We start from the raw sequence: 27,834 nt of genomic DNA, 5'->3' as shown, positions 1-27,834 counted from the left end.
TGTTTCTTGTCTGTTTAGAGTTGTTATGTGCCCTATCAATATTGTGTCTTGTGTGTCTATTCCACATCAAATCTCTTTTTTCTTTAGAATTTTTTCATTCTGTATTAAACCATTTCTTTATTTTCTTTTCTGTTTCTGTGTGGTGAGGGATGTAATTCTGGACTCCTAGTTCATAAAATTCACAGAATTTTCTATATATAACATTTAAATCTTGTCCCCTAAGCTCCTTTTCCTAATGTGTTTCTAAGAAGTACTTTTTAAGGTCATGGTAGTTGCTCTTTTTGTAGTTTAGGTTCCTTTTGTAACTTATTACTTTTAACTATACCATATGCAGTCCTGAAGTTGAAATTTAATACTGCATAGTCAGTTTTGCCAATTGGAGGGTGATATATTATATTGTCAGTATGATTTTACGTTGGGTCTCGTTAGTACTTGGATGGGTGACCGCCTGGGAACACCAGATGCTGTTGGCATCCCTACGTGTCAAGTGGGGTTGGTGGAGGATTAGTGCCCCTCCCTGTAAAACAATTAACTCTAAGCCCTTGGCCACCCCGTTTGGGATACATGGCGTCTGGCAATGAATGAATGAAAAATGATTTTCATGCCAAGTAAGTATAAGATCTAGTATTGATGGATCATCAGGTCCTCTTTCTCTGGTGTTTTCCTTTACATGTTGTGTTAGGAAAACCTCCTGCACAAGATCCAGGAGCTTTTGATCTCAGTAGCTTTCATGGCTTCTTACATCTAGAGTACAGTACTGTAATTTATATTGTATTAAAATCTCCAGTTAATATAAATTTTTTTTCTATTCCTTTTCCATTGTATGCAGTAATGCTCTTAAACTCTGAATTTTACTTCCTGCCAGGTCTTCATATTCACCTCTTCCCAAGTGTTTGTTTTGGATGGCAGGTATAAATTTGCCACAATTACCTTCCCTTCAGATGTGTTAATCTCTGCTGCAATTAGTTAGTTCTACTTGTGAGGGTATATCTAATTCTGTTTATTTGACCTGTAGATTTTTTTTTTTTTTAATATTTTAATTCCTTCTCCTTTTCATAAATTTCTGTCTTTTCTCCATATACTGTATTCCTCGAAATTTAGGGTATTGTTCGATAATTATCTTTGGGGTTAATTTTGTTTCAGTTAGGCAAATAATATGTGGTTCGTTTTCTTTGGTATAGTCTTTTATCTCTAATAATTTAGACACCATTCCATCTACATTTGAGTACATCAACCTAATCATCTAGTTTACATACTTGCCATAGCTTCATTTTATTCCCTGTTGGTTATGTACCATTTTTGTACCTGCAATCCAATTACTTTGTAAACAAATTTTCTCTTCCTCTGATCTTTCCTCATTCTTTGTTATTGCTTCCTCCCTCTTCTTCTTTAGTATTCCCGATTCCCCTTTAGTTAGGCATTTTTTAAAATCCATATTTCTTTCAGCTCCTCTTTTTCGATGAGTTTTGTTTCATTTTTTGGTATTTCCTCCACAGTGTTCATGCTCTGGAAGGTTACTTTCAGGGGTCTTGACTTATATCTCTCATATTTCCTTAGCCTTTTTTGTTCCTCTATTTCTTTGTCACAGATTTCCTCAGGTACTTCCTTCAGTATGTTCATTATATTTACCATCTCTTTTTTGTCTCTCAAAACTTTTTTTTATTTCTTCCTCATTTGTACCAGTGATTACTATAGATATGTTGATATCTACTGAAACTTTGACCAGTTTTGGGTTGTTTTTAATGATTTCTTTCACTTCCTTTCTAATGCTTTTTTCTTTGACTTTTGTTTCTGCGTCATTCCTTACTTTCATCATTTCAGCATACGTGGTTTCTGCTTCATCTTTGCAGCGTCTCATAATTTTGTTCACCTGAGTTATCTTCTCTATCACTGCCTTGGTCTATCAGACTGCTTGCTTGCCTGATTGTCTCTGTATCATTTCTGAACTCCTCCATAATACTCTTATGCTTGACAACTGCACTCACCATTTCACTGGTCATCCTTGTAAGTGAAACTACCTCAACTGACAGTTCATCTATTGTTGTGTCATTTTTATTTAATTCCTTTACTAATTTTTCTTTTTCTACATTCTGCATGCATAATTCCTTCTTGATTTCATCTATTTCACTTTGAAAAATTTTCTCCAGCTTATTCACTTTCACTACTAATTTATTATGTTTCCATTTCAACCAGTTCTTGGAAGAGATCATCATCATGTTTTCTACCTTTGTCCCTTTTCTTGACTCCTTCCATATTCACTTTACTAAAGATGGTGCTCATCTTACTGTAGTTCTCACTTAGAAAGATATCTTCTACTTACAAATTGCATCTCCCTGCTACCCGCCTGGTGACAGACGACACCAAGCTGATGATGCGTTGTATCAGTGGATTCTTGCACTAATTGGATGTACTGTATTCTGTTATTCAGACAGCACTTTTGCTTATATTTGCTGTACTACATTAGAACATCACTTAATTTAATCTAGTACAGAGCGTGACTCATATAAAGATACTATTTAGGTGTGGCCAGTTGTGGCCAAGGTGGCCAGTTCAGAGCGAGGTGATGGAACGTCCTCTTTCTACCTCTCTCAGTGTATTTACCTAATTTACCTAATTTTGATGTACAGGAAATGAGCTATGCTCATGGGGTCCCGTCTCTGTTTCTCAATAAGTCAAATTTAATTTAAACTCGTTTAAGTTTTTAGACTGGACGATCTCTTTGTCCAGGTTATTCCACAGGTCTACACATCTATGAGGAAAACTATATTTCTTGATATCCTTCAAGCAGCTTGGCTTCCTCAGTTTCATCCCTCGTCCTCTTGTTACTCTCTTATCCTATAAAAACAGATGTTCTTTGTCAATTTTATCTACTCCCATCATGGTCCTGAACACTGCAATCATGTTGCCTCTCTTTCTCCTTTCTTCTAAGGAAGGCAAATCCAGCTTTTCCAGCCTCTCTCTGTACGACAGATCTACCACACTGAGGACCATCTTGGTTGCTGTTCTTTGTATTCTCTCAATCTTGTTTATATCATTCTTTTTGTATGGGGATCACACTATTGCTGCATATTCCAACCTGGGGCGAATCATGGCCACTATCAATTTTTTCATCATCTCATCCATATAATGAAAAGCTACTCTTATATTAGTCAGGAGTTTAAACGTCTCCCTAACTGTCTTGTTAATGTGTTTTTCAGGTGACAAACTGTCCTGGACAAGCACACCTAAATCTTTCTCTTCTCTCATTTTTGTGATAAATTCATTACCCAACAAATAATTCAGTGATGGCCTCTTGGTACTTTTACCCATTTCCAATATTTTACATTTCTTTGCATTGAATTTCATTTCCCACATCCGGCTCCATTCGTGTATCCTATCCAGATCCTCCTGCAGCATTTTGCAATCCTCCTCAACCTCTACCTTCCTCATGATCTTTGCATCATCAGCACCCAAACTTGCATAACTGTTCACCCAGCTACCATATCATTTATGTAAATCAGGAACATTACTGGCGCCAACACCAAGCCCTGTGGGACTCCACTTGTTACTTCTCTCCATCCAGACATCCTATCCTTTATTACTGTCCTCAATTGTCTGTCTCTCAAAAAGTCTCTCATCCATTCCAGGAGGTTCCCCTTCAGTCCTCCTATATGCCCTAGTTTCCACATTAGTCTCTTATGGGGTACCTTGTCAAAGGCTTTCTCCAAATCTAAATACACACAATCCACCCAACCTTCTCTTTCCTGAAGCATGTCAATCGCTCTTGAGTAAAAACTCAACAAGTTGGAAACACATGACCTTCCACTTCTAAATCCAAACAGACTATCAGCCAAAATATTCATCTCTTCCAGATATTTTATCCATCTATCTTTCAGAATTCTTTCACACAATTTTGCGACCATGCTGGTTAGGGACACTGGTCTATAATTCAGGGGTTCTTCCTTGTTTCTTCCCGTATAAATTGGTACCACATTTGCCATCTTCCATTCTTGAGGCACTTTCCCCTCTTCCAGAGAACACACAATTAAACTGTGAATCTTATCTGCCAGTTGTTCTCTGCATTCCTTCAGTACCCAATTAGAGTGTGAGTGTGTGTGTGTGTGTGTGTGTGTGTGTGTGTGTATTTACCTATTTACCTATTTGTAGTATACAGGAATTGAGCAATGCTCGTGTTGTCCTGTCGCCATATCCACATTTATCAAGTCTACCTTTACACACATGAATGTTTTTCTCATGCACCACCTCTTCGTCTAAGTCGTTCCAAATATTTATGTATTTACCTACCTAATATACCTAATTGTGATATACACAAGCTTGGAGGTTGTTGGAAGGACACAAGTCAAGAGTGAGAGCAGTGGAAATGAGTTATTTAAGAGGAGCCTGTGGAATCACATGGAGAGACAGGCTGACGAATGAGGATATAAAGGAGCATTGTGGTGTGGATGTTGATGTGACAGGAAGTGTTATGAGACTGAGGTGGTTTGGCCATGTGGAGAAGATGAAGGGTGAAAGACTGACGAAGAGAGTGTATGTGAGTGAGGTGGAGGGGGGAAGAGGGAGGGGGAGGCCGAGGATGAGATGAAGGGATGGGGTAGAGAGGTATATCAGAGAGGGGGGTGTGAGTTGGGACCAGGGCAGTGAAATGGCGGGGGACAGGACAACGTGGAGGCGATTTGTTTGTGGCCACCCCAAATGGGATTGAGGCGTCTGGCATTAGATAGATAGATAGATAGTGATATACACGGAATGTGCTATGCTCGTGGGTTTCCGTCACTGTTTCTCAATAAGTCAAATTTAGCTTTAAACTCGTTTAAGTTTTTAGACTGGACGATCTCTTTATCCAGGCTATTCCATAAGTCTATACTTCTGTAAGGAAAGCTATATTTCTTGATATCCTTCAAGCAGCTTGACTTTTTCAATTTCATTCCGTGTCCTCTTGTTGCTCTCTTATCCCATAAAAACAGATCTTCTTTGTCAATTTTATCTACTCCCACCATGGTCCTGAACACTGCTATCATGTCTCCCCTTTTTCTCCTTTCTTCTAAGGATGGCAGATCCAACTTTTCCAGCCTCTCTCAGTATGACAGGTCTGTCAGAATGGGGACCATCTTGGTTGCTGTTCTTTGTATTCTCTCAATCTTGTTTATATCTTTCTTTTTGTGTGGGGACCTGGGGCGGATCATGGCCGCTATCAAGTTTATCATCATTTCCTCATCCATATAATGAAATGCTACTCTTATGTTAGTCAAGAGTTTACAATCTCCAACTATCTTGTTAATGTGCTTTTCTGGTGACAAACTATCTTGGACCAACACTCCCAAATCTTTCTTTTCTCTCATTTTTCTGATTAATTCATTACCCAACAAATAATTCAGTGATGGCGTCCTGGTACTTATACCCATTTCCAATATTTTACATTTCTTTACATTAAATATCATTTCCCACGTTCGGCTCCAATCATGTATCCTATCCAGATCCTCCTGCAGCAGTTTACAATCCTCCTCAACCTCTACCTTCCTCAAGATCTTTACATCATCAGCAAACAGACTTGCATAACTGTTCACTCCATCTACCATATCATTTATGTAAATCAGGAACATTACTGGTGCCAACACCGAGCCTTGAGGGACTCCACTTGTTACTTCCCTCCATCCTGACATCCTATCCTTTATTACTGTCCTCATTTGTGTGTCCCTCAAAAAGTCTCTCATCCATTCCAGAAGTTTCCCCTTCAGTCCTCCTATATATTCTAGTTTCCACATTAGTCTCTTATGAGGTACCTTGTCAAAGGCCTTCTCTAAGTCTAAGAACACACAATCCACCCAACCATCTCTCTCCTGTACCACGTCAATTGCTTTTGAGTAAAAGCTCAACAAGTTAGAAACACATGACCTTCCACTTCTGAATCCAAACTGACATTCAGCCAAAATATTCATCTCTTCTAGATATTTTATCCATCTGTCTTTCAGGATTCTCTCGCACAATTTTGTGACCATGCTGGTTAGAGACACTGGTCTATAATTCAGGGGTTCTTCCCTGTTTCCTCCCTTATAATATTGGTACCACATTTGCCCTCTTCCATTCTTGTGGCACTTTCCCCTCTTCCAGAGAACACACGATTAAACTGTGAATTTTATCCACCAGTTGTTCTCAACATTTTTTCAGTACCCAATTAGAAATACCATCAGGTTCTGGGGCTTTCCTTACATCTTGAGTTTTCAGTAATTTATACACCTCCTGTACCTCCACTTTTATATCTTTTATCACTGCTACGTTTCTAATCACTCCCTCCCCTTCCACAAACTCTTTTTCATTTGTGAAAACTGATTGGAAACATTTGTTCATTATTTCAGCTTGCATTGCTGCATCTTTATAGACCTCTCCTTTTACTTTCAATTTGGTGATTCCTTCCTCTTGTTTCAGTTTGCCATTAACAAATCTATAAAACAGTTTGGGTTCATCCTTGCATTTGTCTATTATACCTTTTTCAATATTCCTTTCTTCTTCTCTACGTATTCTTGTGTATTCATTTCTAATTCTTTTATATTCTTCCTTTGTTCTGTTGTTACCTCTCTTTCTCCAGTTGTTCCACGCCTTACCCCTCTCTTTTTTTGCTATCATACACCTTCTATTAAACCACTCCTTTTTCCTGTTTTCTTTCCCTCTTACTCTTGGTACAAATTTCTCCACTCCCAAATTAGAGAGGTCTAGAAAGATATCCCACTTCCTCTGTATGTCTCTTGTTTCTCTGAATTTTCTCCAATCTGCATTTTCAAAAAAGTTTCTCAATCCTGTAAAATTTGCTTTCCGAAAGTTGTATCTTCCCTGTCTATGAAGCTTGTCTCTTGGCTCAACGTTCCCTCTTATCATCTGGAACTCAGTGACCACATGATCACTTTTTCCTAAAGGACAGAGATATTTCAATGATTCTATTACATCGGGTTCTTTGGTAAACAGTAAATCTGACCTTGCTGGTGTGTCCTCACCTTTAAACCGTGTCTCTTCTTTGACCCATTGCGTCATCACATTATTCATTATTATATTTAATAACATAGTGCCCCACGAATCCTCGCCGCCTCCCGAGTACCATTCCTCCCAGTTCACCTCTTTACAATTAAAGTCACCCACCAAAATTATATTATTGCTTTTCTCAATTATTTTTTGTAAATAGCTAGCCATATCTGCCAACATCTCCTGGTATTCGTCATCATTCCATGCTCTTGTCTTAGGGGGAACATACACTACCGCCATATCTCCCTTAACATTCTCTCCAGTTTCTAATTTCATATATATCACTTCAGCCCTGCCTTCTCCCATTTCCACGGTATCTACATTTATGTTGTTCTTCACTGCTATCATCACTCCTCCTCCCGTTTTTTCTTTTCTGTCTTTTCTCCAGAGTTTGTATTTACCATCTCCCAAATGAACATCAATATCTTCTCGTAATTTGATCTCCACAAAGCACATGACATCAGGTTCATGTTCTCTCAAGAAATCGTTAATTTCGAGCCTTGCTGATATTAAACCATCAACATTAGTATATATCACCTTCAAATTATTTTTGATGTTTTTTATACTCTCTTCTCTACTACTCTCCGTCAGTACCACTTCCTCAACTTCTGATCTTTCACAGCCATCCCCCTTAGTTTCATTCACTTCTATTTCCGTAAATACCACTTCCGTACTTTCATATCCATTACTCTCCAAAAAAAAGTATTACATTCTTCCTCTCTCCTCCTATCATTTTTTTCCTTTCTTCCTTCAATGATTTTAAAACTTCTCTCTCTTCTTCATTCTTTTCTTATTATAATATTTTCCATCCCTGCCTCTTTGCTTAATTTCCAGGTCACTTTCAGTTTGTCATCTACTACACTTTCTGCTGACAACTTGACTCTCATTGGTCTTGTTTCCCCTTTCTTATAAGGCCCTGTTCTCCTTACTTCTTCAATTTCTTTTACCCACTTGTCTCCTTTGGGATCAATCTTACCTAATATTCGTCTTACCAGGTTCGTATCTTTCTCGAGTCTTACAGATCTAACCTTCTCTTCCTCCTCCCTGTTTCCAAATATTACCACACATCTGTTCCTTTCTACAGTTTCTCTCACTATTTTCTCTTTTTTCTTCAGTATTTTCACTACATTTTCTTCCAATTTTATCTTGTTCATTTCTCTTTCTTCCTGGATGATTTCTCTTAAGCTGACCACTTCTTTCTGTTCTTCTTCTACGTGTGCCCACGTTGCCTTATGCTCTTCCAATACACTGCTCACCTTCTCCGTTTTATTAGTACTTTCTTCTAGTTTTCTCCTCAGTTCAATATTTTCTCGCTTCAAATTTCTTATCTCTTCATTCATAGTCTCGTTGGACTGAATCAGACTCTATATAATAATCTCCGTATTCTCAGACACATCTTTTAACACTAGATTTTCCACTTTCCTTTCAAGTTCACTAATCCTCATAATCAATGTTTTAACCAGATCCATGACATTAGTATTTCTATCAAATCCTGGAAATTCGAGTCCCTCCGTGTTTACATTTTCGGCCATGATTGAGGTTGGTTACAACTTATAGTACCAAAACAGCTGTTACCGAAAATACTTCAAACATTCATGTATACTCTTGACAATAAATCTTTACATTTTTGGAAGTCTGTATTAACTTACAATATTTTAAACTGAAAACAAGACCATAGGAGACAGGACAAACATAATTCCTGAAAACTACTTAAGGTTTGCAGCGATGGTTGAGCCTTGGCCTGGGAGCAGTCAAGACACGTCTGTTATCTGTGGCTGTTCGCTCGTGTGTGTGTGTGTGTGTGTGTGTGTGTGTGTGTGTGTGTGTGTGTGTGTGTATATTTACCTAGTTGTGATATACAAGAAATGAGCTACACTCGTGGGGTCCCGTCTCCATTTCTCAGTAAGTCATGTTTTGCTTTGAACTCAAGCTTTTAGACTGGATGATCTCTTTGTCCAGGCTATTTCACAAATCTATGTGTCTACAGTATATGGAAAACTATTTTTTAAAAATCCTTCAAGCAACTCTGCTTTTTCGGTTTCATTCCGTGTCCTCTTGTTATGCTCCCATCCCATACAAAGAGATTTTCTCTGTCAATTTTTTCTACTCCCATCATGGCGCTGAATACAGTACTTCAGTCATATTGCCTCTCTCTCTCTCTCTCCTTTCTTCTAAGGAAGGCAGATCCAGCTTTTCCAGCCTTTCCCTGTACAACAGATCTGCCAGGCTAGGGACCATCTTTGTTGCTAGTCTCTGTATTCTCTTGATCTTGTTTATATCTTTCTTTTAATGTGGGGACCACACGACTGCCGCATACTCCAACCTGGGGTGGATCATGGTCACTATCAGCTGTTTCATCATCTCCTCATCCATGTAATGAAATGCTGCTCTTATGTTAGTCAAGAGATTATACATCACTTGAACTATCTTGTTAATGTGTTTTTCAGGTGAAAATTATCCTGGACCAGCACTCCCAAGTCCTTCTCTTCTCTCGCTTTTGTGATTGGTTCATTACCCATCAAATAATTCACTGATGGTCTCTTGGTACTTTTACCCATTTCCAATATTTTACATTTTTTTGCACTGAATTTCATTTCCCACTCCTGGCCCCACTCATGAATCCAGTCCAGGTCCTCCTGCAGCATTTTACAGTCTTCTTCAACTTCTACTTTCCTCATGATCTTAGCATCATCAGCAAACAGTCTTTCATAACTGTACATTCTGTATACCATGTCATTTACATAAATCAGGAACATTACTGGCGCTAACACTGAGCCCTGTGAGACTACATATGTTACTTCCCTTCACCCAGATATCCTGTCCTTTATTACTGTCCTCATTTGCCTGTCCCTCAAGAAGTCTCTCATCCACGCCAAGAGGTTCCACTTCAGTCCTCCTATGTGTTCCAATATCCACATTAGTTGCTTGTGGGGTACCTTATCAAAGGCTATCTCCTGATCTGAATAGAGTAATCCCTTTAAGACCCGGACACCTAACTTCTGAACATTTTGGGCTCGGGTCCCTGGACACAAAAAATGGCCAAAAAACATAAAATCGTCATCATCATCATCATCCGGACCTCCTTTCCCACCCAAGGGCAGGGTGAAAAAAAAAAAAAAAAAAAAAAAAAGTGTTCATCCTTAAATTAAATTTGCCGTGCGGTGATGAACAGCTGTGTTTTGGTGCTTAGTGGAGTACCCCTGCATCCTCCCCTCCCCAGTTCCTGCCTACCTACCGTTGTGACTGCATGCTCATCGCCATGGCTGTGCCACGTGCTCATTTTTGTGAATAAATAGTGAATAACTGCAATACCTCGCCACTAGACTGCATGGGAATTTACAGTGTTGTGCACTGTTAGGAAATTAGAATTCAAAGTGCAAAGGATTAAGTGCAGAGTGCAACACTGGCATGGCTCAAGTAAGAACAGAATGTGCAGTGTTAAACAATTATAATTCACATTGCAAAGGATTAAGTGCAGCACAACGCTGGATTACTGTACGTGCTTGAAGTGCACCTTCTCCACTGTTAGAGCCTTAGAGGAGGCAGGTTAATCTTCGTGACGGCCACGGACATGTTGTAAGTACCCTTTACACTGCTAAATATTTTCCATACTCACTTCTAATTTCTCATTCTCTGGTTCCTTTTCATTTTACTTCATGGTTTCTGTCCCTTATTGGTGTGCATAGGGTCATAAATAGGTGCTGTGCATGTCCAGCAGGGAGTTATTTAGGTGGCTTTCAAAGTTAGGTTGGGTTGGGGTCTATAAGTATCTGTCTAGGGGCATTTTTCCCAAGTCCCGGACAAAACCATGTACCAGACATGCCTTTGGCTCTTACATCTGACTGGGTCTATGAATGTGCGTGGATGTAGTACGATTGAGGCTAAAAGGGAGGAGATTGGGAGAATGTTTGTGAGAAGAAAGTTGGATGTGTTAGCTGTGAGTGAAACGAAGATGAAAGGGAAGGGTGAGTCTATGTTTGGAAGTGTGAATGGAAGATTGTCAGGTGTTGATAGAGGAAGGGCAAGACAAGGTGTGGCCTTGTTAGTGAGTCCAGAAGTACAGCAATGTGTGACTGAATGGAAGGAGGTGTCATCAAGACTGATGTGGGTGAAAGCGAAATTTGAACGTGTTGTGGGTGTTTGTGAGTGCATATGGGTCTGGCAGTGAAAGGGATGAGGAAGAGAGGGAGTCTTTCTGGAAAGATGTTGATAAGCTTCTGCAGAGTTTTGGAGCAAATGTGAATGTGGTAATGATGGGAGATCTAAATGCTAGAGTGGGAAATGTAGCATTTGAAGGTGTAGTTGGTATGCATGGTGTGCCTAGAAGAAATGAAAATGGGAAACGAATGATAGGGATGTGCGTTGAGCGAGAGATGGTGATTGGAAATACGCTGTTTGAGAAGAAAGATATTTATAGGTATACATGGCTGAGACAGGAGGGTGGAAGGGTTCATGATAGAGCTTTGATGGACTATGTGGCTGTGTCCAGGAATGTAATAGGAAGATTGTTGGATGTGAAAGTTCTGAGAGGGGAGGGTGGAGGTGTCTGACCACTACCTGGTGGAGGGAAAGTTAAGAGTAGGTAAGAGATGGGTGAGAGCTAGGAGGGTTAGGTGTGGCAGGGAGATTTTGAAAGTGAATGAGTTGGATAAAAGAGAGAAAATGATAGAGTATCAGGAGAAATTGAAAGTTGAGTGGAACACAGTGAAAGATCAGGAAAATGGCAGTGTGGAGGAGGAATGGGAGTTGTTTAAGAGTGCTGTGGTGGGGCATGCAAAAGAGGTGTGTGGTGTGAGACTTGTGGGTGGTGGTGTAAGAAAAAGAAGTGAATGGTGGTGCGAGGAAGTAAGTATGGCTGTGACTGAGAAGAGACGTGCATATGAAGTGTGGCTGCAGAGGAAGGATGAGGTGTCATATGAGAGGTGTAAGGAAAAGAGGAATAGGGCGAGAAGGTCTGTGCGTGATGCTGAAGTGGCAGTAGATGAGAGGTGGGGTAGGCGGCTGACTGAGAATTTTCAACAGAATAAGAAAATGTTCTGGAAGGAGGTGAAAAGGGTGCGAAAGGGAGAGTCTGGGAAGGAAGAGCGAGTAAAAGCAGAGGATGGAAGGATGTTAATTGAGATGGATGGAGTAAGGAAGAGATGGGCAGAGTATTTTGAAAGATTGTTAAATGTAGAGGAGGAAAGGGTGGCTGAGATTGTGGTGGATGGAAGGGTGCAAGGAATAAATGTGTTGGGAGAGTTGAATGATTCTTTGATCACGAAGGAGGAAGTGGAGAAGACAGTAAAGGAGATGAAAACAGGGAAAGCTGCAGGTATGGATGGGTGTGCTGTGGAATGCCTGAAGGGTGATGGAGTGACTATTGTTGACTGGTTAGTAAGATTGTTGAATGTGTGTTTTGTGAAAGGTATAGTCCCAATTGACTGGGCAAGTGCTGGTGTGGTCCTGTTGTATAAAGGCAAGGGTGATAAGTATGAATGTACAAGCTTTAGGGGTATAAGTCTCTTGAGTGTTGTAGGTAAGGTGTATGGTAGAGTGTTAATTATGAGAGTTAGAGAGGGTACAGAGGGAGTGATTGGTGATGAGCAGTGTGGCTTTAGGAGAGGGAGAGGATTCATGGATCAGGTGTTTGCTGTGAGACAAGTGTGTGAAAAGTATTTAGCGAAAGGCAAGGATGTGTTTTGGGCATTCATGGATTTAGAGAAAGTGTATGATAGAATTGATAGGGAGGCTTTGTGGACTGTTTTAAGATTGTATGGACTTGATGGTAGGTTACTAAAAGGGGTGAAGAATTTTTGTGTAAATAGTAGAGCGTGTGTAAGAGTGGGAAATGCTGTGAGTGATTGGTTTCCTGTGAGAGTGGGGCTGCAACAGGGATGTGTGATGTCGCCTTGGTTGTTTAAGATTTACATGGATGATGTTGTAAGGGAGGTGAATGCAAGAGTTTTAGGTGGAGGTCTGAGTCAGGTGAATGTTGATGGTGGAGAGTGGAATTTGAAGCAGCTGCTGTTTGCAGATGATACTGCACTGGTGGCTGATTCAGAGGAGAGATTGAAACAGTTGGTAGAGGAGTTTGGAAGGGTGTGTGAAAGGAGGAAATTAAAAGTAAATGAGAATAAGAGTAAAGTGATGAAGTGTACGAGGTTGGTAGATGGTAGGGGGATGAATATAGTTTTGAATGGTGAGTTGCTTGAGGAGGTAGAGTGTTTTAAATATTTAGGGTCACATGTTGCTGTGGATGGAAGAATAGATGCAGAAGTGAAGTTTAGAATGAATGAAGTAGGAAAGGTGCTGGGAGGAATGAAAAAAGTGTTTAGATGTTGTTCACTTAGAATTGATGTAAAGAGAAGGCTGTATGAGAGTGTTGTGGTACTGACTGCGTTATATGGGGCTGAAACATGGAATATGGGTGTAGCAGAGAGGAAAAGTTTGAATGTAATGGAGATGAGGTGTCTGAGGAGTATGTGTGGAGTGACGCATATGGATCGAGTACGAAATGATGAAGTGCGAAGGAGAACTGGAGTTGTTCGGGAGATGGCTGATAGAGTTGAGCAGAGTGTGTTGCGATGGTTTGGGCATATGGAGAGAATGGATAATGATCGATTAGTGAAAAAGATAAGTAGATCTGATATGAGAGGTGTAAGGCTGAGAGGGAGACCACAAATAGGATGGATGGACAGTGTGAAGAGAGCACTGGATGTGAGAGGGATGTCTGTTGAGCAAGGAAGAGTGACTGTGCGTGACAGAAATAAATGGAGAGAAATTGTGAATGAATAAATGATGACACAGCCCTGAGGGGATACTCTCCTGCATTTGGTCTGATCAGCTAGTCAGGTCAGGTGCGGGTAAGGGGATGGGTCTATTATGATGTGGCAGGGGTAAACCGGCTCTGCTGTCGGGCCCTGCTGCGGATGTCACTGATTGCTCTGCGCAGTTGACCCTTGTGCGGTGTGGTGCGGTGAGGATCTGTCCCTTCTCTCCTTTGGGGCTAAGATGCAAATGAATGTGTTTGAATGGATGAGTAAATGGGGAGTGTGTCGTTCTGTCTCGGCTACCTCCCTTTCCTTGGAGGAAGCAGCCTAGGTATATAGATAGATAGACATCTGATTTTGGAGGGATTACTGTATACACAATCCACCCAACTATCTCTCTCTTGTATCTCATCAATCGTCCATGAGTAGAAGCTCAACGAGTTGGAAACACATGACCTACTTCTGAATCCACACTGAGTTTCTGCCAGAATGTCCATCTCCTCCAGATATTTTATCCATCTGTCTTTCAGGATTCTCTTGCACAATTTTGCGACCAAGCTGGTCAGGTTTGCTGGTCTATAATTCAGGAGTTCTTCCTTGTTCCCTTCCTTATAAATTGGTACCACATTGGTCCTTTCCATTCCCGAGGCACTTTTCCTTCTTCAAAAGAACACACAATTAAACCATGAATATTATCCATCAGTTGTTCTCTGCATTCCTTTAGTATGCATTAGAGATCCCGTCTGGTCCTGGGGCTTTCCCACATCTTCAGTTTCCGGTAATTTGTAAACTTCTTGCACTTCAACTTTACATCTTTTAACACTACATTCCTAGTCACTCCCTTCTCCTTCACAAAATCACTCTCCTTAGTGAAGACTGATTGGAAGCATCTGTTCATTATTTCAGCTTCTATAACTGCATCTTTATAGACATTTCCTTCTACTTTCAGCTTATTGATTCCTTGCTTTTGTTTCAGTTTACTATTAATAAACCTGTAAAACAATTTGTCAAATACTGTATACCTTTTTCAAAGTTTCTTTCTTCCCCTCTACATATTCTTGTATATTAATTTCTAGTTCTTTTATATTCTTCCTTTGTTTTATTATTGCCTTTCTCCACTTGTTCCATGCCTTATCCTTCTCTGTTTTGCTATCATGCACCATTTGTTGAACCAGTCATTTTTCCAGTTCTCTTTCACACTAACTCCTGGCACATACTTTTTCACACCCATATTATAGAAGTCTAGAAAGATATCCCACTTCTTCTGTATCTCTCTTGTTTCCCTGAATTCTTGCCAGTCTGCTCTTTTGAAAATTTTTCCCAATCCTGTAAAGTTTGCTTTCCCAAAGTTGTATCTTCCATGCCTGTGTAGCTCATCTCTTGTCTCCCCATTTCCTTCTATCATTTGGAACTATATCACCACATGATCACTTTTTCCTATAGGACACAGGTATTTCAGAGATTCAGTTGCATCAGATTCTTTGGTTAGAATGAAATTTAGTCTTGTTGTGTGTCATCACCTCTAAATCTTGTCTCTTCTGGGTCATAACATTATCCATTGCTAGCTATCTTTAACAGTATACTGCCCCATGAATCTTCACTACTTTCTGAGTCCCACTTCTCCCAGTTTACCTCTTTACAATTAAAGTCGCCTATCAGGATTATGTTGTTGCTTTTCGCATTCACTTTCTGTAGGTATCTAGCCATGTCCAGCAACATCTCCTGATATTCCTCTGCATTCCATGCCCTTGTCTTGGGGGGACATATGCTGCTGTGATGTCTCTCTTGCCTTCACCTCTGGATTCTAGTATCATGTTTATCGTTTCAGCCCTACCCTTTCCCAGTTCCACATTATCCACATTTATGTTGTTTGTCACTTCTGTCATCACGCCTCATCCTGTTTTTTCTTTTCTATCTCCTCCATAGTTTGTATTTCCCATCTCCTTTTAGATTTTAATATTCTCTCTTAGCTTGGTCTCCACAAAGCACATAATATGTGGCTCATTTACCCTCAAGAATTTGCCTATTTCTAGCCTTTCTGAGATTAGACCATCTACATTAGTGTACACCACTTTCAATCTTTTTGCATTGTTTTTTTTATTATGTCCTTCTCTCTCTCACCCGTCTTTAGTACCACTTCCTCAATTTCTGATCCATAACTCTCCAGTAAAACTCTGTCTTCTCTTCTTCCGTTCTCTGGTCATTTTTTTCAGTAGCTTCCTTAACGAGTTCCTTTATTTTAGTTCTCTTCCTCATTTGCATCTCTCCTTATCAAGATATTTTGAATCCCACCTTATCTGCTAATTTCCATGTCTTGTTGATTATTTCATTTACTATGACCTGAGACTGAAATTTTACTTTTAGTGGCCTTGCCCCTCCTTCCACATATTATCCCAGCCTAAACACTTCTTTGATTATATCTTGGGCTTCGTCATTTCCCTCCATAACTATTGACACTATTTCCTTCACCCTTCTCAATTCTTCCCTTTCTTTTTCTGACCACACTGACAGGTTTTTCCTTCAAACCTGAGATAATCTTGCATTTTTTTGTATCTGCTGCAGCTCCGATAAGTGATTCTTTACTTTTTAGTACCCTAACCACTTCCTTCTCTACCTTCTCCTGGTTTTCTTTCTTTTGTTGCTCTATAATCTCCTTTAGATTTATTTTCCCTTCCTGAATTTTCTTCCACCCCTTATGGGCATCCTTGATTTCCTTAATGTTTTCACCTTGCATCTTTGTTTTTTATTCATACTCTTTGAGTTTACTTTTCATCCTATCCCCGTTTTCCTTAAGCCACTTACAGTAATCACTCTAATATCCGGACGCCCAATAACCGAACATCCCCACTACCCGGACCTTATCGTCCTGGGATCAAACATTCCCAAAATGGTCCGAAAATCCAAAAAAATTGAAAAAAAAAATCGATTTTTTGCCGTCCGTAATTTGAACTTGCCGCGCGCGCCGCGTGAGAGCATTGTTCTGGTTCGTCATTCCTCCGACGTCCGATAGAGCGCCACTGCATCCTCCCCACTTCCCGCCTGTCTCTCACCGCGACAAGACCTACGCTGTTCGCCATGGCTGCCCACGTGCTCGCTTTTGTGGTGGTGCCGTACTTGCTGCAAGGCCTCCTGCTGCTCTCTGCCCTACTCTTAGTGTGTGTGATGATGGCCCCGCCTCCTGAGAAAAGGAAGAGAGTGGTGTTGACTCTGGAGAAGAAACGGGAGATATTGGAGAAGGTTGATGCGGGTTGGTCTTCCTCATGCATTCTCCGCGAGTTCAACCTGGCCCGGTCGACTCTGTTCAATATCAAGCGTTCCCGAGACAAGCTCATGCAGTACACGGCTGACTTCTCGTCGAGAAGCAAACGCAACATGGAGAGGAAGGTTATGTTTACCCCCAAGTATGCAGAGATCGACCGCTCCACGTTGATTTGGTATCGACAGCAACGTGCAGTTGGTGTGATGGTACGTGGAACGGAGCTGAAGGCTGCTGCTGAGAAGTTTGCAAGGCTTCACGACGCCCTTGACTTCAAGGCATCCGAGGGTTGGCTCTTCGCGTTCAAGTTACGACATGGCCTTACTAACCGTAAAGCACATGGCGAAGCATTGAACGCTAACAAGGATGGAGTGGACGAGTTTCGGCACAAGGTGAAAGGCTTGATCGACAGGGAGGGCCTCACTCTCGGTCAAGTCTATAACGCTGACGAAACTGGCCTATTCTATCGCTCGGTGCCAACGAACACTCTAGCCGATGAGACGGAGAAGCGTGTACCTGGCCGCAAGCTTTCTAAGGAACGGATATCTGCTTTGTGTTGTGCCAATGCTAACGGCATGCACCTGCTTAAGCCCGTTATTGTTGGCCGTGCAAAGCAGCCTCGGTGCCTTCGTGGGGTGATGGATGTCCTTCCTGTCGTATGGTACCATTCTTTGAAAGCATGGTTCACAGCTGTGATTTTCAAAGACTGGTTTCACCATCACTTCGTCAAGGAGGTCATACATTACCAGACGAAGACACTGGGAATTCCTCGCGACCAGGTAAAGGCTCTCCTTCTCCTCGACAATGCACCTGCCCACCCGTGCGACAAGGACTTGGTTGCTGAAAATGGCCGTATTAGGTGCATGTTTCTGCCACCTAATACGACTGCTCTCATTCAACCAATGGACCAAGGAGTGATCGTGGCAACAAAGCGCCTGTACCGTCGGAAGTTCCTGGACGAGGTGATGGTTGTCCTCGAGGACGAGGACGAGCGCAGGGAAGGACGTGACACTCGAGGCAAGCGGACTTTGGAAAACCTTCGCCGCTACAACATCAAGTCTGCGCTGTACAACTGGGCTAGTGCATGGAAGGAAGTCCCTGTGAAAACTCTTGAAAATGGTTGGTCTCGTCTGCTTCTCGGAACAGATGTGGAGTACGATTTCCTAGGGTTTGACGTGGATGACTTCCATGCACGGCTACGTACGCACGGCGACGATGTTGATGTGGACGATGTTCGTGAGTGGTTGGACGACGACGAGGGCGATCCTGGGTATCAGACGTTGTCTGATATCGAGATCGCGTCTTCGGTTGCTGGTGTCAGTCCCGAACTTGAAGATTCCGACGACGAAGGCGATGATGATGCAGACTCCGCTCAGCAGGACACTACTCCAGCCATCCCCAAGCTGAGCGCACTCCGGGAACATCTAGAGTTCGTCCTAGACTACCTGGAACACCCGGACTGCGACAGGGAGATGGGGCCCTTGGGACTCGTGGAGGAAGTGCGTGCTTTCCGGCAGCGCATCATCAATCGCCAGAATCGTCGGTCCTTGCGTCAGTCAACGATTGACAGTTTTTTCAGGCCCGTGACCCCCGCTGTGCCAAGCCCTGGTTCCACTCCGTTGCCTCCCCAAGACAGGCCCTCATGCTCCGAGCCACAGCCCAGCACATCAGCTACAGTGGAGTCACCGCTCGACGTGAGTTTGCGGCTGTCTTCATAGTCTTCTGTAGTCGGTACGCCATCACCACGACCCACCGATGCACCCCTTGGACGCCTGCCAGTGATACTCTCGGGCTCTGACAGTGAATAAACAGCAAGAACTTCTCCACTAGACCACACGGGAATTTTGAGTGTTGTGCAGTGAAAAAAACGGTGTGTTGTGTTAAGGTTTTCAAGTTGGGAGAAAAGACTCAGTAGAAGAGAAATTTAACGTAACTAACCTTCTTTGTTTTGGCTTTGGAAAATTAAAAAAACTGGGGAAAAGTTAATGTGCAACACTTAAAGTAAAATGGAACATTATTTGGACTAAAGTGAACACTGTGAAAAGAACGGACTTCTGTGTGTTAGTGACTAAGTTCAGTGCAAGACTTCAGGAAGAGTGTAGTGCAAGTGCTTCAGGAAATCGTTCTTACTGTCAGAGTCCGAGAGGAGGCGGTTATTCATCGAGGTGGCCAGGGACTTGCTGTAAGTAGCCAGAATGTTTCATGTTGTACTATTTTCCATACTATATTTACCATAATGTTTCATATTGTATTTTTTTCCATACTATACTTACCAGAAAGTGTCATACTGTACTTCTTTCCATACTATACTTACCTCATGCATGTGCAGTAGGAATGTGTTTTTCAGAGTTCGGTTAGGTTAGGTTCGGTTAGAGTCCATAAGTACCAGAATGTTTATTAACCCCTACACCGCGGGCTTGTTTACCAATGACTTGCGTCTGCCGCGGGGTTATTTGGGCTCCGACAGACTCTCAAAAAATATTTGCCAAAAATCAGTTATTAGTCCTAGAATAATAAAATTATATATGCTTATGGCACATACCTTCAGCTTTCTCCTGGAATGATTGTTGAGCCTTCGTCGGTTACCGTAGGACTTGTGGAGACCTCTGAAGTAGGGTAACGAAGTCTCCACTTTACACTTCCCGACAACCCGTAATATGATTACCACAGCCAGATACAAACACTATAAACACTATTCTACAATTTTCAAGTAGTTTGGGATCCATACTAAAAAAAAAAAAAAAAACTGTGAAAGCAATGGAAATTACGAGCGCGTCTGATCGTCGCACTGGCACTAGTTCGCTCTTGGTAGTCTGTCATTTATTATTCATAAAACCCCTCACACTTTATATTTCTATTACTGTATAACACTTATATATATCTATAGTCTTTATCCATAAGTTTCCTTCAGTAGTATTAGTTTATTGTCACTGTAGGGATTCAATTTCTTTCAGTAAAATACGTAGCATTCACTTTCTCGTCCTGTATACTGGCATTGAGGGTGAATGTCACTTTCATCTTCACTCTCATAACTCATAGCATTCAGACATGCTAGAGTGAAACTTTCACTTTCATTACTCCTAGGGTATATACTCGTATTCTTATAATACTACTCATTTACATTTCTATTTACGTTCTCTATTTTATTTACGTTATTTACATTTCTATTTTATTTACACTGTGTTGTGCACTGTCACTTGAAATAACTTATAAAACTATTTTCCATTGTTCACGTATATTTACATTCATTACTTTCACTTGCTGATTACACATTATTTACACATTATTTACAATTCCACTTGCACTGTTTTACTCAATAGAAAGATCGTAGTCACTCTTTTATCAATTGTCAGCCCGTAATTTACCTCTTTCCACACGAGGTTTAGTAGGGGGTAAAGGTCACAGGGCCATTTGCATGGGGGTGAAAAAAGGCCTTGAAGTCAGCAAGAAGAAACATACGTACTCTCGCTTCGGAAGTTGAGAGAGAACTGAGTGATAACGGAGGACCACCAGCGTAGAGGCCTGCTAGGGGTTATTCAGAGTTACCAATATTACTTCTTGAAACAGCTAAGTCTAGCACTGATATGATTGGCAGGAAATCTAGACAATACATTATAAATTTGGTAGTTCCAGGTGAATGTAAATATCACTTAGGTTGCTCCCTTCCCTCCTTACATGTATATTTATTACGAAAATAGATTAGAGGCCTACTTAGGAGATATATATATTCAGAGCTACCAATGTTATATCTTGAAACAGCTTTGTCTAGCACTGATATGATTGGCAGGAAATCTAGACAATACATTATAAATTAGGTAGTTCCAGGTGAATGTAAATATCACTTAGGGTTCTCCCTTCCCTCCTTACATGTATATTTATTACGAAAATAGATTATAGGGCATATTTCAAGGGGAAAAAAACAGCGAAAATTAGCGAACGAGTGCACGTGAGGTGTTGTCAGGTGATAATTAGCCAATTCCAGGTGTATGGCACTCTCACTTACCTTATTTCTTTCTTGTATATATTATTTGGTATAAGAATAGGACATAGGGCTTATTTCAATGGATGAAATCAGTGAAAAATTCCAGGGAAGATTTACTTAGCGTAGCACGGCCGGGCAGGCGAGAGGACAGGGTAATGGAGGGGGGGTAGGGAGGGGAGTCAAGAACGGGGAGAAATGGCTAAATTGTCAACAATGGATGGGAGTACAGATGAGATTAGGAATGCTGACTAGTGTTGGACATTGGCAGTACCGATAGATGATACAAGCCCCCACTTGGAAGCCCGGGTGAATTCAAAATAACACAGAATCACAAAAGCGACGCCCCGCGGTATGATCCCTTGCTCCCAAGCGTCACGAAAGTGACGCCCCGCGGTTAAGGGGTTAATGTATGAGCATACTTCTAAACCCACATTTTATGTTTCTTTTGCATTTATTTCAGTCATTTATGTGCCTTATTGGTGTGATTTGGGTGTTAAATAGGTGCTATGCATGTCCGGAGGGAGTTGTATAGGTGTTTCTCTGAGTTAGGGTCCATAAGTACAAGTCCATAAGCTGGGGCCCAATATCCGGACGAAACCAATATCCGAACCTACCGATGGCTCTATTGATCCAGATATTGGAGGGGTTACTGTATTTTTCTTTTAAGCTGTTCTGTTTCATTTGAGGCTGAATCATTACTCACTTTTAATTTTGATATTTCTCTCTCTCGCGCTGCACTGTGTGAACAGACGCTCTCCACCTCATTTTTCAATTCCTTAATCTCTTTCTCTTGTTGTAATGTTCGTTCCTGCAACTCACTAATTACTGACCATACCTTTTTTTAGTTCCTGGGCATTCCTCTCAGCCATTTTCTCTACACCCACTACTCTTGTTTGATTCAGTTTAATACTCCCTCCACTCTGGTGTTCATCGAAGACTCCCGCAAATTCACCTGCACTGGTTGTAAACGATGGACTGTCTCCTACCTCCGTTATACACCTGTACAAAAATTTTAAACTAATACTGTGCCTTGTGCCCTTGTTTGACCGAATCCTCCGTTATTTTCACTTACATCGGATGGGACCACCTCTCATGCATTCAGTTCACAGAATTACAGTAGACTGGCCTCCTTTTCACTGCTGTTGTAGCATTACTTCCCCACAATCAGCTCCGAGCTGCTTCTCTGCCAGTGACCTGTGTGGTGTGTGTGTGTGTTTGTGTGTGTGTAATATATTATTTTTATGCACCTGTCTGTATTTTCAGATCATCCACCTAAGAAGAAGAAGAGCATGGGCAACCTTACACTGAGAGGATTAACCAAGATTTTTACTTCAGACAAGCACCACGGAGGATCAAGATCAACATCACCTCACCAGAAAAGGTGCCAATATAATTATATCAATTTTTTGTTGATACATGAGGGGAACTGAAAGTGAATCATGTCACCTTACGTCCACTATATCCTTACTCTTGTTTCTTGATTCCCATTTCTGAACCCCTGTGTTTTTATTTCCCCTCCACTGTGTCTTTTCAGGTAATGTATTTGATGGTAATAATCTATCTATCTATCTATGGGAATAATCACTAATACAAAATACATCCTCAAAGCAGTCCACTCAGCCCTCAGTGTAATGCTACTCTGCACCACAATACACTCTTACCTCCTGCACCTCACTGTCACAGCACAGGCAATTTTCCAACATAACCTCAAAAAAAAAAATTCTGGGAGTTCTTGAAGGAGGTTGCCAGTTTCCTGCATTCCGTCATATTCATGTCCAAATTAGCTTTTGGCTACTGCAGTAATAATAAATGGTAACAAGACTGAAAGGAAATAACATGGAATACATTAGATGCATAGTATCAAAGCCAATAGTATTAGTTTTGTAGTCTTCTACTCTAGCCTGATAAAACTACTTCATGTATCATTTGAGTACATCATCAACATCAGCATCACCTCGTCACTTTTTTCTACCTGCAGCCTGCAGGTTGGGTGAGACAGGGTCCAGAAGTCAAGTCAAAGGAGAGAATATGATAATGGAAGAACTAATCGCCAATAGACCAGCACCCATTGAAATTGGTCACACACACATTCACTCAGCAATCAAGTCCTCAGAATCCTGGCTGCACCTCATGCATACACCTTACCATTTAGGTTCCTAACTACCTATCAGAACGAGTCAGTCCAACGAATGTCAAGTGAGAGAGAGAGAGAGAGAGAGAGAGAGAGAGAGAGAAACCCTTGCCATGCACTCCTCCGTACAAAACTCACCCAACCATCTTAATCCCTTACCCCGACCGTTTTCATACACTCATGAACCATGTCCATCCACCTCCTTGGCCTGTTGCATCTCTTCCCACCTTCAAACTCAATCACATATACCTTTTTTAATTTTCATTATACCCATTTTCACCATATAACTATACCATCTAAGCCACTCTCTTGAGGGATTTTCTTACTCGACACCTTGCACAAATCACAATATTTCTTATCCCATCCACTCTCTGCACTCTGCATACATTTCTCAAGAATGCCCTCTCCACCACTCTAACTCTTGATTTTTTGTTTTCATGCCACACCTGTCTCACTTGTATGCATACTAAACCCATTTCACATTTCTATCTATATGCAGTTAAGGAGAAATGAAGGCTTTTCCGGGCATGGAAGAAGGGTGGTAACAAGGAGGTATACTTGGCTGCCAAGCGTAGGGCTAGAAGAGAGGTATACAGGGTGAAGTCTGAGTCAGAGACTTTTACTTGGTAACCTAAATCATGAGGAAAGGAAAAATATGATATTTAAGGTGATAAATCAGATGAAGAGGGATAACCGGGATATTATAGGTGAGCAATGTGTGAAGAATGATGAAGGAAGGGTAGTGGTGAACAGTGGGGATATTAAAGATGCATGGAGAGAGCACTATAGCCGGTTGTTGAATGAGTTTGACTGGGACAGGGAAGGTTTGGAGCCAGCAGATCCAGTGTTTGGCCCTTGGCCTTTGATTGATGCTGCTACTGGGAGTGAGGCAATAGGCAGGATGCAGGTGGGGAAGGCAGCAGGCATGTCTGGGTTGACTGCCGAAATGTTAAAGGCCTCAGGAGATACGGGGGTGAGGTTAGTCACTGACCTGATAAATATGATTATATATGAGTGTGTTGTCCCAGATGATTGGTTGAAGGGTGTAATTGTAAATGTGTATAAAAGGAAGGGTGATGCCCTTTATATAGGTATAAAGCTTTTATATCAGATAATGAAGGTAGTGGAGAGAGTTCTAGAAGGTATGATTAGAGAAAGAGTGAATATTAATGAGATACAGTTTGGGTTTATGCCAGGTAGGGGGACCACTGAGGTCACATTCATTGTTCGACAGCTTCAGGAAAAATATATTGGGAAGAAAAGGGATCTGTATTTTGTTTTTGTTGATTTGGAAAAGGCCTTTGACAGAGTCCCTAGAGAGGTGGTGAAGTGGGCAATGAGAAAGCTTGGCATGGAGGAGGGGCTGGTTAGGGTGGTCATGGCCATGTATGTGGGTGCTTGCACCCAGGTAAGAGTGAAAGGAGATTTGAGTGATGAGTTTTCTGTGAATGTTGGTGTGCATCAGGGGTCAGTTTTGAGTCCCATGGTGTTTATCATGGTATTTGAAGCCCTTTCACATGACTTCAGAAATGGACTCCCGTGGGAGTTGTTGTGTGGTGATGATTTGGTGTTGATTGCAGAGAATGAAAGGGAGGCGGAGGATAGATTTAGGAAGTGGAGAGATGGTATGGGGCACAAGGGCTTAAGGGTAAATGCAGATAAAACAAAAGTGATGATATCTAGGGCAGGTGGCGGTACTGTCAAAGAAGAGGGAGAGTGGCCATGTGCAGTTTGCCACAAGGGCTTGGGAAGTAATTCCATCTTGTGCAGTGTTTGTGATAAATGGATGCACAAGAGATGTAGTGGTATTAGAGGTACACTGCGAGATAATGCTGATTTTATGTGTGTGGAGTGTTGGGGAGAGCAGGTGGAGATTGTCAGGCTTGAAAGGATTGAACTTGCTGGTGAGTCTCTTGAATGTGTGGAAGAGTTTTGTTATTTGGGAGACATTTATGTGCTGGAGGTGGGGCTGGAGCTAGCTCAGTGGCTAGGGTGAGAAGTGGTTGGAAGAAGTTCAGGGAGCTGTTGCCTCTGCTGACATTGAGAGGACTCTTCCTACGTGCTAAGGGGTCTTTGTATGCAGCATGTGTTAGGAGTGTGATGCTATATGGTAGTGAGACCTAGGCAGTAAAGGAAGAGGATATTCACAGACTCAAATGTACAGAAATGACAATGATTAGGTGGATGTGCAGTGCATCCCTGCATGCAAGGCCTTGGGGGGCTGGGTTTACGATGCAGAAGTTGAGAGGTAGGATGGGACTGGAGTGTATTGGTATTGTGATGAGGAGAGGTAGATTGAGATGGTTTGGGCATGTGGAGAGGATGGGGGATGATAACTGGGTGCAGAATGTGAGAAGTGTTAATATTGGGGGTGGGGTTGCGAGGGGTAGACCAAGAAATATGTGGGACGAGATCATTAAGTGTGACCTCAGGGTTAGGGGGCTGAACAGGGAGGCTGCCATAGATCGTGCAGCATGGACAGCGGCCATTAGGTGACCAAGGCTGACGCATGCAAGCATATTGGTGCCTTCAAAAACGAAACGAAACTATCTACTATATAGTCCGGCCCCCTTATCCTGCAAAGGGTGGCCAAGTTGCTCTGTCACCCACCACTTGACTACCCTCCCCCAACTCACTTTCCCCTCCCTCATATACCTTTCAACTCTCTCCTTCCACCTCATCTTCAGTCTCCCCCTCCCTCTCCCTTTCCCTCCCTCCACTTCACTCACATACACCCTCTTAGTCAGTCATTCACTCTCCATTCTCTCCACATGTCCAAACTACCTCAGTGTATTTTACATTTATGTGGCCTAAAATTGCCACCTCTCTATCTTGAATGCTGAGTTTTAGTAATAAATGAACACTAGAAGTTCACGCTAGTCATGAAAAAGTGCAATGGAAAGAATGCAGGCTATAGTATTGTCTTATCGCATCCCTGAACCACGTGGAATAAGCAGCAGAAGGACAAAAATCTGGGCCAAGTTAAGGTGAAGGGACTATAACACTCCATGAAATCCCCTTGCAGGTGCCATGCTCATATCTCTTTCATTATAGTGCATTTACTTAAGCCCCTTGCAGCTCAGTTGATGACCAAGTGTAATCAAACTGAACGGCTGATTGGCCTAAGACTGCCATTTCTCCATCATGAATGCCGAGTTGTAGCAAAGATTAATACTTGAATATGATGCTAGTCATGAAGAGGTGCAATGGAATGTATGAAGAGCTGTACTATTGCCTTTTTCCTCCACTGGCTTACATGAAATAAGTTGTAACATGATGAAAATCTGGGCCAGGTTAGAGCAAAAACAGAATAGTAACCAGGGTTGGTATACTTGAATGTAGTCGAGTATATTGTCGTAACCATGATTTGTTTTTGCAGGAGAAACTGGAGACATGGAAAGTTTCTAATCTTCTTTAATTATCCATCCATCCAAAAGAGATAATAGCTATGACAGTTTTCCTCTTGTAATCATGTTTTTGACAAAAGAATGCAAGACAGGGAAAATAATGTTAGTGACTATCCTGCAAAAATTAATCTGATGTACGACAGGGATTCCATCGTAAATACATTTGAGAACCCCACCCAAAAGACTCATCATACCTCATTAATAAGATTAACTGAAATTTCACACATCCCTGACTTTGTATTGAATCTGCAGAATGGCCCAATTCTGTCACATAAAAAGAAACAGACTAGTGTATTGCATTTCTTTTTCAGGAATAACGAATCTGTTGGAGATGAAATATTACAAGAAATCCATGACCTTCCATCTAGGTCACAGGTGTCCTCGCCCACAACCTTAACACCTGTTGACATAGGCACTTCATCAGCCCACAATCCTGAAATAGCTACGAATGGGGCATTTCCCACAACAATACCTGAATCTGCTGCACAGGAACAGCAGGCTTTGACAAAGGCCTTGGAGACAATAAATGAGGGACCCCAGGAAGGTGATTCAGGTGGAGATTCTGAGAACAGTGAAGAGGCCAGGAAAAAAACTATACCAGAAGGTGAACTAGAAATGATACCAGAAAAGGACGATGCAGGAACAGAGACAGACAATGACAGTTAAGCAGAATAGTTTTGACACTACTTGCACCTGGGAAAACTGTGCATTGAGATCTGTAGCAGAATCTTGATTACAGTACAGTTTTTTCACTATATATCTAGTGTCTTGTAAACTTAGATTCAGTGAAGTAAGTTTTGTCTGTTTCTACTTTTACTTAAGAAAATCTATATATGATGGGAAAAATGTGCAGGCTTGCATCAGGGAACTTGTCTTTTAAGCCTCACCCCTCTTCACCCACTTTCTGAGCAGTGGATGAGGAGGGGCAGAGTTTAAAAGACAAATTCCCTGGCAGTGGGTATAATTGGTAACAATAGTGATATGGAAAATAATGACCTGGTATAGCCATAGGCAAAAGTTGACTGACTCATCTCTACCTGCTGAGGCAATGGAAGGAATTAAAAGAACTATTTTTATGTGATCACAATATGCAGCAGGCAACAAAAGGGTATGAGAAAGATCCTGTCACATAGGGAGGAATGAGAAATATGGAAGGCAGTAAATTATGGTGGCAGACAATTGTCAGTGAACTTTTCCTCATGGTTGTACATACGAACTGATTTGCCATATGTAATATTGAGTCATGAGCTTTTACAGTAACTTGTATGAATTATATGAACAGGGTGATTCACTGC

General features: G+C 41.5%; 1 protein-coding gene across 1 annotated transcript in view; it reads left to right on the top strand.

Moving 5' to 3' along the window:
• The window catches only part of LOC145411874 (bestrophin-2-like), a 285,723-nt gene extending 258,411 nt beyond the window's left edge, over nucleotides 1–27,312 (top strand). Inside the window, exons 14-15 of the mRNA XM_080281833.1 lie at nucleotides 22,265–22,382; nucleotides 26,851–27,312. Coding sequence (XP_080137959.1) covers nucleotides 22,265–22,382; nucleotides 26,851–27,205 — 473 coding nt within the window. The 3' untranslated portion in view covers nucleotides 27,206–27,312. The remainder of the gene's footprint in view (nucleotides 1–22,264; nucleotides 22,383–26,850) is intronic.
• Nucleotides 27,313–27,834: the final 522 nt, after the last annotated feature.

The sequence above is a fragment of the Coenobita brevimanus genome, chromosome 91 (genome assembly GCF_032717465.1).
Source record: "Coenobita brevimanus isolate Jiangsu-jjx chromosome 91, ASM3271746v2, whole genome shotgun sequence".
Lineage (NCBI taxonomy): Eukaryota > Metazoa > Arthropoda > Malacostraca > Decapoda > Coenobitidae > Coenobita > Coenobita brevimanus.
The sequence above is the reverse complement of the archived record's forward strand: the minus strand, read 5'-3'. Positions and strand labels throughout refer to the sequence as shown.